Consider the following 12,134-nt stretch of genomic DNA (forward strand, 5'->3'; position numbering starts at 1 on the left):
CATTTGAATTTTCTTTAATTATACCTTTTTTATCAACCGGCAATTTAGTTTAGTTTTCTCTAAAAATTTCTGGCAACACTCATGATGATATCGGAAGGATTTTATCGGACAATGTGAAAGGGAAAATTGCATCCGATATCGGATATCGGCTATCGGCGTCCGATATCCGATATCGGATCGGATAATGTGAAAACGCTCTTACGTCAAAGTCAGTAATTGTCAAAACAATGTATTTACGTCAAACACTGTTGACTGTTACAAAAACTCATCAAAAACTTCAGTTTATTGTGGAATGTAGTAGAGTATGTGTGGTTCTGAGTTAGCTTCTGCTATTTACGAAACATTTAATTCATAATAAAAGTGTATTTTAACTTCTCTCGTTTGTCATGTAAATTAAACAATACGTGTGATTATTTACTCGTGTGAGTGCTTTCAAAAATGGATGGAAATTCAAAGTTTTACGAGGGCTGCGGACAAGAAGGCCCGATTCGGTGCATATTCTTATGTGAATTCCACCCAACAGCTGGTCCACGAATAACATGCCAAGTGCCCGAAGATTATATTTCCAAAGAAATATTCGACACAGTTAGCCACTACATCATACCAAAAGTGCAGTTGCAGCGATGCACTTTGACAGTGTAAGTACGCTAGCAAATTTTATATCACAGATAACATAACTACCTATTTAAATTATATTTCCTTATTAGAATTTTCGTCACAAACAATCGAGTTTTGTATTCAATAACATTAAAAATAAAATTATTCAAATTATATACAACAATAACAAAAAATTTGAATATTTCACATTCTAGAATATTTTAATTTATAAAGTTGTCATAGAAGTGTTAACTTCTAATTTATACAAGAAAAAGAAAAAAAAACTTGAAATTGAAATTTGAATGTAACTGTTTGTTTATTCCAGAACTCTACTTGGGTCAAAGATATTAGGATTCCCTGTGCGGATAGATAACAAGAAATATGCTCGTAATGCATACTACTTTAATCTCTGTTTTGTGTGCGACGCCTGGGCCAGGACAGTGCACTTGGAGCCACTAGTCAAGAAACTTACTGAATATCTTGTAAGTATATTTCTGTATATTAATGTTAGATAATCAAATACTATCAAAGAATATTATTATCTGGTTAATGCAATATACATAGATAAATATTTTTGCCCTGATAAAGATATGCAGCTTATACTTTCTAATTAGTTTATTTGTGCATGATTAATTTTATATCAGAAATTTATTTATAAAAGGCATAATTATATATAATACATATATAATTTACCGACGACATTAGATCAGGTATGGACAATAAGCAGCTAACCGTATTAACTCTTTTAGACTTTAGTAATGCTTTCAATAGTGTCAATCATAGAGTATTGTTAGGTCTGCTTCGTTCAATTAATATATCTCCAGAGGTGATTGATTGGTTTCAAAGTTACCTGCGTGGACGGCGACAGCGCATAAAAGTTGATGATAAAATATCATCCTGGTCATCCATTACTGATGGTGTCCCGCAGGGTGGCGTGTTGTCTCCTCTTCTTTTTGCGATATTTATAAACTCTATCACAAGTAATTTAACTTCTCTCTACCACATGTACGCCGATGACTTGCAAATATACACTCAGTCAAGCCTCGAAGATATATCACATGCTATAGCCTCAACTAATGCTGATTTAGCCAGGATTGTTGAATGGAGCACAAACTATGGCCTTACCATTAATCCATCTAAGAGTCAGGTCATCATCATTGGTAGCCCCCGTCTCATCTCAAGGCTTGACTGGGAGAACCTCACACCTATTTCTATTGATGGCATTGTTATACCTTTTAGCAAAACTGTTAAAAACCTAGGTGTGTACCTTGATACAACTTTATCTTGGCGTGATCACATAAAAGAGGTGAGTCGTAGGGTTTATGCTGCATCTTGCTCGCTAAGGCGTTTGCGTAACTTCTTGCCATTCTCCACGAAAATCATATTAGCACAATCTCTTCTTTTGCCTATTATCGATTACGCTGACGCTTGCTGTCCGGATCTTACACAGGAGCTTTTAAATAAACTGGAGCGACTGCAAAACTTTTGTATACGTTTCATTTTTGGGCTTCGGAAGTACGATCATGTTTCGTATTTTAGGAAAAAACTCAAGTGGCTGCCAATCCGTTCTCGTCGTAATATACATTTTCTCCGTCTTTTGTATCAAGTACTTTTTGACCCTAAATCGCCTGCTTATCTTAAGAATAACTTTGAATTCCTCCAGAATGAAACTTATACTCTACGGTCGAAAGAAAGACTCACACTGCGTGTGGCTACTCGAAAAACTGAATTCCTAAGTTATTCATTTGCTTCAACCGCTGTAAGATTGTGGAACTCTTTACCTGTGGATATAAGACGTGCACAATCTTTAACTTCTTATAAACGTCTAATACATAAATATTATTTAGATCTGGAATATGGCTCCGAGTAGTGACCTTAATACTTTAAGTAATATTAATAACTATTTTTTTTTATATGTGTATGTTTATCATTTAGTAGGTATATATTATTAATTATTAAGTAATATGTATGTTTGTAAAATATTGTTTAGTTTTTTTTTTTTTTTTTTTTTTTTTCCTTTAATAAATTTTGATGCCTCCCTTTATACAGCAAACACTTGTCCTTTGCCTGAGGGGTCGCCTGGTAGAGATCACTCTGAAGTGATAAGGCCGCCCCGTTACACATATTAAAGCTGTAACTTTGTGATTTATTATTTACTTTTATATTTTATAAAATAATGTGTGTAATGAAGTGTCAAACAAACAAACAAATAATTTAGGGTTGATTAACATCTGAAAAGGAATTACTACATCCCTACTAATATAAAAAATGCGAAAGTAACTCTGTCTGTCTGTTACGCTGTCCCGCTTAAACCTCTCAACTGATTTTGAAGAAATTTGGCACAGACAATCTTTAGACCCTAAGGAACATAGGCTACCTTTTATCAAAACACCATGCGGGCGAAGCCGCGGGCGGAAGCTAGTAATATGTATTAATCCATTTCTCACACATAACAATATCTTTACATAATATATTTCTACTTAATTCAAATAAGAAAGCATGAATAAAACAAAACTTTAGTGAAAAAAATATCAAATAATCTACAATTCCACACAGCTATCAATGGAATTAGAAACAGAATGGCTCTCGAAGCAGTCACTATCTGGTGACGCGAAAGCACTCAGCGGTCTCATGAGGCAGGTGATGCAAGATATAAATAGCAGACGAATGTGTACACTTACTGGTAAGTATTTAGAATTATATCTAGCTGTTACTGTGGCAAAGGCCAATTAAAAAAAAACGTGTGGCACTCGGGGATTGCCGCGGTAAAGCTATTGCATGCTATGCCTTTAAGCCACACCTCCGCCCGTCGGAGTGGGGAGCGTGAGGGTTTTTCGTTACGGAATTTCTAGATTCGGTCCCGCTCAAGGCCTGCGATAGAAGCTATGCAATAGCTTAATAATTTTTAATGGATTTAAAACTGATTATTTAATGTGATTAAGGATGAAAATGCTGTTAAAAGTCCATTAAAAACTTTTCATTTAAAATTTTTTAAGGTATAACACACAGGTAAAATCAAACAAGAAAATATTGTCTATATAAGTATTAGGAAAAATTATAAAGAAAAATCCTAACTTCCCAAATAGAAAGAATTATCAGATAATTTTACTATCACTCAGAGTTAGTTTATCAGATAATAATATTGGTATAATAATTAATAAGGCTTATTTCAATAGATAGCCTGAATATATCATTAATTTTAAGGTATACAATCAAAACTAACTTCATTATTATATTATACTAGCCGCCCGCGGCTTCGCCCGCGTTTTCAAAGAAAAACCCGCATAGTTCCCGTTCCCGTGGGATTTCCGAGATAAAACCTATCCTATGTGTTAATCCAAGTTACCCTCTATATGTGTGCTAAATTTTATTGTAATCGGTTCAGTAGTATTTGCGTGAAAGAGTAACAAACACACACATATACACATCCATCCTCACAAACTTTCGCAATTATAATATTAGTAGGATTTATTAAATAAACTACACTACAAATTTACATTAAAATAAATCTACTATGTACAGTTAATATTATAAAAATAATTTTTGAAGAAGGATTCATGGCTACTCTTTCACTCAAAAAAAGCTGACCTCAATTCTATGAACTTTTCTTACAGAGATAGGTAAAATTTTGTGTAGCACATAGGCTTCTTTTTATCCGCAGGCTGCATCTAGCCCATTGGTATTTAGTAAAATAATTCCAAATCGCAAAAATAAAATAATTCCATGCGACCTTGCCTACGTAAATAAGTTCGCAAAAACAATGAAAATATATCATCGATTATAGAACTTTACCTCTTCATTCTTTCATAGGCAATTTACGAAGTTTAGTATTTCGTAGCATTTATTGCAAATTGCTACATAGATGTTGGTTGATACTTCTCAATGTTACATAAAAACTGGATAAGAAAATCCGGTGTCACGAGTTGTTACTTTAAATACAAATCAATGATATTAATTAATAAAATCGTTATTTGTGCCGACGCTACAAGGTAGAGGTAAAATTCTATACTTTAAAAATATCTTATTTAAAAATAATAATGTTTGGAATGTAGAGTCAGCAAATAAAGTCGAAATTAGAAAACAACATTTGGGTATGATAACACTTCTAAATATTTTTCAAAATTTGGGTATTTGAGATAAATATTTTTCCTTAAATGTTTTATTGAAATAATTCAGATGCTTCTTAAATCAAATTGTACAAAATTTCTACAAGAAAGGCCAAACTGTGCATAAAAATACGTCATTAAAATATCCCAAGGCAAATTCACTGTTGCTGTAGATATAACAAAATGATAAATCGTTACCGATATAATGTTTCCAGAATGTTCCACAAATAAGAGCTAGCGCGCACGAGCAACTTTGTCTCCGCAACTATTTTGTCTCTCCCATCAATTGTATGGGGAGTTGCGTCGCTACGTGCGCGCACTTTCATACTAGCCCATGGGTGGAGAGACAAAATAGTTGCGGAGACAAAGTTGCTCGTGCGCGCTAGCTCTAAATCATAAGTTAATTTACATTATTCATTAATGTTATCTAAGTTTATGAATTTAACAGAAATTGTCAGCGTCGTGTTAAAACTTGTTTACAAACTAAATTATCAACCTATTTACAAAACATGACAACGCATAATTATTTGTATTATTATAACCTAATAATTATTATATTTACACAGGTATTAAAACTTAATTACACTATTCAATGTTATCGAAGTAGTTACTTACTAATTAAAATTAGGTCGTTTATTGTTTATCTTTAAAATATTTATTAATGCTTTTCTACATTTATACTAATATTACTAAGAGGAAAGATTGTATAATAAAAAATTGTTTGTACCAAATAGGGTGCGAAACCAAAACGATTTTGTACATTATTTTTCTTTTATTAGCAAAATGCTTTGATCTTTTGTTACCCAATGTTTCTTATTCTCGTCACCCAGACTTAAAATTGAGCTCTACTTTAGCATAAAAATAATGAACAAATGTGCTTTAAAAACATATTTTACACGGCGACACAAATCTCATACATTCTCTCTAAGCATTATCTTATCAATTTAACACGGTTGCTAGGTAACTTAATGAAACTCAGTGAAATAGAAATTCAAATTTGCGAGTTTTCATTTGAATATAAGGGCGGCCGTACACGGACCGCTTCAAGCAGTTGAGACCGACCGCTTGAAGCCGCGACCGCGCGGTGAACTATAGGCATTCATTCACCGCCGTAAACGTGACGGCTCGAGCCGTCGCGACCGCTTCAAGCCGTCAACTGCATGACGAAATTCCACCGTGCCGTTGACGGCTCGCGAGCGGTCGTGAGGCATACACTGACTGCTCGAGCCGTTGACTGCGCTAGAGCCGTCGACGGCTCCCACCCCCCCTGAAAATCAATGACTCGACTAGTCAAAAAAATCAACCGCTCGAGCGGTTGGTAGCGACGGCTCGAGCGGTCAACAACCGACGGCTCGAGCAGTTGTCCGTGTAGAGTTGTCGAGTTTATGGATTTTAATAAACGTCTAGGTATATTATTACGAAAATATAAGAAATTTTAATATTTTAACATTCCTTAAATTTTGCTCTAAATAGGCAAAATAGAAAAATACCTACAATAAATTCCTCAATGTTTTTGCTACTGTTTATAATATGTTTTAAGTTTTAACCAAATCAACAAACAGACATGATGATTCTAATAATTTTAATTAACAGAGTAATCACTCTGTTTCAATTAATAATTATTCAATTAACAATATTAATCTAAATATAATTTTAAAGCGGTTTATCCTTTTTAATAAAGCAACAAAATTAGAAAAATCGCATCGATAGATGATAAGCCTTTATAGAGGTAGATTAGTTATCAAATGTGTGCATACCTAATCTAATCTAGATTTTGACGTTGATTTATGTATTTAATTAAGCTCTTTATACTGTCCACTTACCTCTGGATCAGGAGTTATGACAGACAGGTTCGGGGTTCGATCTTGACTGGTGTAAATCTTGCTCGTAAAGATATGTCATAATTTTTTTGTTGATCGAGTTGTTTTTACTAAATTCGTAACAAACAATCGAACAAAATATCTTTCCTCTTTATAATAACTAGCTCTCCGCCCGCGGCTTCGCCCGAGTAGACTAAAACATAATAAATTATATATTAAAACCTTCCTTTTGAATCACTCTATCTATTAAAAAAAACGCATCAAAATCCGTTGTGTAGTTTTAAAGATTTAAGCATACAAAGGGAGATAGGGACAGAGAAAGCGACTTTGTTTTATACTATGTAGTGAATAAAGTAAATTAGTTCAGACAGTTCAACAAAATTTATGAAGTAGACTTGAAATTTCGCGTCTGACTGTTATAGAATTAATATCAATGTAATTATTAATGTATGCTAAGATTCTAAAAGATAAGTAAATTGTTGAATTTATATAAGCTAATTTATAAAACCATTATAGTGACAACCATAACGGGGTCGTTTAACCCGAAAAAACGCGTAGACTTTAAACAAGTGTTCGAATAGCTATGAAGAATTTACATTTTTTTTCATCTGACTTGTGATTTCAGTCAGTAATTTTTACCATCCGAAATTCAGTTTATTTATTATACTAATATTATAAAGTTGAAGAGTTTGTTAGTTTGAACGCGCTAATCTCAGGAACTACTGGTCCGATTTGAAAAATTATTTCAGTGTTAGATAGCCCATTTATCGAGGAAGGCTATAGGCTATATATCATCACGCTAAAACCAACAGGAGTAATAACATCGTATAACCACATAATGGTCTTAACCTCACCAAGAGTCATAATAATAACCAATAATAAGAATATCATAAACCCGTATCGGTATATATGAGCCCATATGTTATTCCAGGCCATAAACTATTTGCATACCAAAATGCAGCCAAATTAGTTCAGTAGTCTTGATGTAAAAAGAGTATAGTTTACCAACTTGTATTTGTAATATGTCTTACTGAAAAATTATTTCGTACACGGAGTACTTTTCACTTTGGATATTAAATTACGCTATAACCTCATTTGGTTTCGAAACTTTTATACCTCTCTGATTAACTTACCCAAGCACTTAAAGAACAAAGTTTCATTCCGCTTTGCACTTCTTACGCGGTTTAGGTAGAGCACTTTTTTTTGGTTATTTAAAGACCAATATGTATACCCCATACAGTTTTGTCTTGTCACCTGACACCTCGGCTCAGCACAAAATCTCAAAATCTTGGATCAGCATCCACCAAATCTTGTAGCACTATCAGCAAAACCGGAGACACGTATCCTTTTCCTCACTGGCCTTTATTCCCGTCGTCAATCCTTAAACTTGACGCCGGGACGCGAACCCTAAGATTTTTCCTTTCCAAAAAAATCTTTAAATAAATAAGTTTGTGAAAGAAAGCAGTGTTTGTATATTTGGGCGACACTTACCATCAAGTGACGAGTCTGCTCGTCATTAAATAAAAGAGTTTTCACGTCAAATCTCCATCTCACAGTGGGCACGACCACCACGCACCTGACGGTGGTCCGCGTGAACAGCGACCCGGCGCCCGTGAAGGACCACCAGGTGCCCGTGTTCCTGTATAGCCGCCAGTCGTTTGTGGCTGACCAGTGGGATCTCACTACTAACCAGGTTAGTGACTTTGAATGGAGAATGGATAGAGAGTAAGGTACGTAAGGTTGCTGCATTGTGGATAGAGTTTAGAACGTAAGGCTGGTGCTGAGTGCATGGTGGTTAATGTTTGGATGTATAGTTACGTAGTACTATTATATATTCTGTGGTATATGTAGTTTCGTACTAACGATCTAGTTCATAGGTATAAGGAGTCTTTCAAATTGAAACTTTATTTCCAAATATTATATAGGTAAAGAATACCTACCTATAAGGCTTTTTCATCGGAACTTGTGTTTAATGATCCGATAAAATATTGTGAATTATATACTGTATATGCTATTAGCTCGCCCCGGTTTGATCCGGGATAATATGTAGTAAAAATATGATATACATAATTTATTTTAAGAATTGATAAGCCATGTATTATACGAATAGTGTAAAGTGAATTTGTATTTATTTCAATTTAAAACTAATGTTTGTACAGACTTAACATTAATTAATAACAATGTTTCCAATGTTGTCATGAATACATTATAGATCAGTTAAATATTCGCATATTGAAGTGGAACAATGGAATAATTATCGCTGCGGGTTCCACATACCGGTCCGAACAAATGTTTGAATAGTGCATAATTAGATATATGTATTGAAATAAGTTGTTGACTTCGATATCAGCTGGGGTTGCTTTCGATATCTAGGGAATGTTTTGTGAATTGATTTATTATACGTGGTATAATATAAAAGCTTACTTAGTGGAATGTTATAGTTATCCATTTATTAACTAAGTTATTCCTTTTTTAATATTCGATATTAATTGTGCAAATACCAAAATAAATAATAAACATCTCTATTTGCATAATATGTGCCTGTGTGCCTATTAATTGTTATCAAATTTATGTTAAAAATAATGAATAGCTGAGCTAACATTGCCGCGGATTACATTACATTAGAACATTTGGAATTACATACATTATTTGGGTATAATCTGTTAGAAAATTTTAGCAAACACATGACATAAACGAAAATGTGTAATACAACAGAGTGCTGGTAAATGTTAAAAATATGTTATGACGATTCAAAAGTGCTTCTTGAAGAAGTCTAGTTGAGTAAATAAATGTTTAAGTTTGACAGTATCAGTAATTATGCAGGTAAAAAAGTATGAAGAAAATATATTCAGTATTCACATATAAATAAATAAATAAAATATTTTCAGGACAATTTTCACACACATCACAATCTGATCCCATACTAAGCTTTTGCTTGTGTTACCAGATGGCTGATAAACATGCATATATAATTTTTAAATAAATATCTACTTATATATAGATAATTAACTCCCAGACACAGAGCAAACATTCATCACACAAGTATTTGACCCGAGTGGGAATCGAACCCACGACCTCTGGTTTGGAAGGCAGGGCCACTACAAACCAAGCCAACCGGTCAGTCAAATATAAAAAATATGCATGTAAATTACTAAAACAGATTATCCAAAACCAAAAACTGGCCTAACAACTAAATCAAGAATACTTATCTACAATATTAACCAGGCAGTAACGTCACAAACAAACATTGGCCACTGATTACGCTTTGAATTATAATCAGACATTATTTATTCTAGTAGTGTGGATCCTGGCATTGTTTAATTATTTATTATCTATGTGATGTCAATTATGATAGGTTTGGCTTAGAATAATTACACATTTGGTCTGGACGAAAAGGGTTACCACTTTTTAATTGACATGCTTTTATTAGCTTCACCTTTTTTTTTATAGTGGGGAAATCTTCCAAAGATACCCACGGCCCCCAGGGAAGGAGCCGTGGGTTATGTCGGATTCTTACCGACTAAACCCCACTGTGTTCCGTCGAGCCGCTTTATTGATGGGGCCGCGGGTATTTGTTAGAATTCTTCCGCGACCCCCTCGGCGGCAGCCCATCTCCAGGCCAGGCGCAAGCCAAGAACAGGAAAGGTGGTTTGCCTGCTCTTCCCTCCCGTTGGCGGCATGAGCAGAACACGTCTCAAGTCGCCTCACCGCACCGGACGATGGATTACATTCCCCGTCCACCGCCCGATTGGACAATTTCGTAAACCTTTTGTGTGATTTTGAATGATATTTTTATAATAAAAACTAGCTGTGTGCGCGGTTTTACCTGCATTGCTCCTCTCCTATTGATCTTAGCGTGAATATGCCTACCTCGATAAAAGGACTATCTGACACTGCAAGAAATTTTATAATCGGACCCGAAGTTCCTGAGATTAGGGCGTTCAAACAAACAATTTAGCTTTGCAATATTAGTACATATAGATATGCAATATAATGCAGCTACGATACGTGAACGAACTTTTAGCAAAACAACACATTAATCCACACTCATATATCACCTGTTAGTTTTAAAATGGTTCCTATCAATAAAAACAAGAATTGCAAACAGTTGTAACTTGTAACGTTCGCGTTATCATAACGTTGCGCGCGGGCAGCGTCCACGCTAAAATAGATCGCTGTATCAGGCGGGTCGATAAACTCGTATCGTTATCTACTGCTATTTTTATTGGCGGCATTTGAAAGGAAGTTCTATTGTGTGTGAAATGATATTGAAAGAGATTGCGCTGCTTTATTTGAGATGACTGCTTATTAATTACTATCTTTCACCGCACAGCTTCGCCTTCTTTGTAGAAAACTTAATAAATTAGGTGTATAAGTATGGTACCTATATACCTCATTAATTAGCCTTACTCTTGAATATCTATCTCATGTGAAAATCCAACTGAAATAATTTTTGTAATCGATCCATTTATTCCTGAGATAAGCGCGTTCAAGCAAACAAACTTCAGCTTTTCATTTAATAGCACTGCTGCACCCTATTAAAAGTTCTATCACTCCATCCTTTTAGAGATTTATAAAATTTCCCTTATTTATTTCAAAGCTCCCGGGATCGGTTTTTCTTCAACAAAAAGTCGCCTAAGGGAATTAGAGACCCGTGGTCTTATCTGTTCCCTAAATTCTGTTAATCTGTTTTTGGGTACAACGGATTACACATTGATCCACATGTTTTCTTCTCTAGCTTCGCTCAGCCGTCATATACCGCTTCGCTAATGTGAGCATTTTGTCTTTTGTCAAAGCTGGGCGGGTTGCTTGTTAGGGGTGTACACATAGAGTTTTAAGAATTCAAACATTAGAAAAAAAACTGCGTCTGGAATTTTATAAGTATTTTTTACGTACTCAGCGTATGCAAAACTATATCCTCCTTTGAGCTTAGTATACCAACAGTGGGACACCCTGTATATGTGTGTTAAATTTCAGTGTAATCGGTTCAGTAGTATTTGTGTGAAAGAGTAACAAACACACACACACATAAATCCATCCTCACAAACTTTCGCATTTATAATATTAGTAGGATTTCTAATACTAAACGGGATTTCAGAAGTATTTTGTTTCTAGCATGTTATCCAATTTATTTCAAGATTTTCTCAAGCAGAAAATTGTGTTACATCTTTACAAGATACGAGAATTGAACTACGCATCATATAACCCGTAGACATTTATTAGAATACACCAATACACGGTATTTATACAATATACACATTTGAATAAGAAATGATGCAATATCTACATTTTTTTACTAATACAGACAGTTTTTTTCTACTTCGCAATAGGAAAGTGCGTGACCAAGTTTTCTCCTGTACCATGATCAAAGAAAAAACACGTTTTCCCTTTTAGTTACACTTACGATGTAACATTTAATTAATTAATTAAAGCGAATAAGTAATGGATTCAGCTAATGTCCTTTTATGAGCGGAAGTCCTGTTTGTCATATAGGTAAATGCACAAGGGACGTCAGGGCTGATGACTATGTAATATTCATTAACTGATAAATTCCCTTATAGACTTATCTGTATACTAGTTTTGCGATACATATAAATTAAATGATAAGACA

The 12,134-nt window shown here is 34.4% G+C and overlaps 1 protein-coding gene across 1 annotated transcript in view; it reads left to right on the top strand.

Annotated features, from left to right (window-relative positions):
• Positions 1 to 261: 261 nt before the first annotated feature.
• The window catches only part of LOC149903626 (GATOR complex protein NPRL2-like), a 48,362-nt gene continuing 36,489 nt past the window's right edge, over positions 262 to 12,134 (top strand). Inside the window, exons 1-4 of the mRNA XM_090108431.1 lie at positions 262 to 638; positions 923 to 1,079; positions 3,154 to 3,280; positions 8,080 to 8,216. Of these exons, the coding sequence (XP_089964557.1) occupies positions 439 to 638; positions 923 to 1,079; positions 3,154 to 3,280; positions 8,080 to 8,216 (621 nt within the window). The 5' untranslated portion in view covers positions 262 to 438. The remainder of the gene's footprint in view (positions 639 to 922; positions 1,080 to 3,153; positions 3,281 to 8,079; positions 8,217 to 12,134) is intronic.

This window comes from Colias eurytheme, chromosome 13, assembly GCF_061535395.1.
Source record: "Colias eurytheme isolate Ceu_HAF_F1 chromosome 13, ilColEury1 Martin Lab GWU primary, whole genome shotgun sequence".
NCBI lineage: Eukaryota > Metazoa > Arthropoda > Insecta > Lepidoptera > Pieridae > Colias > Colias eurytheme.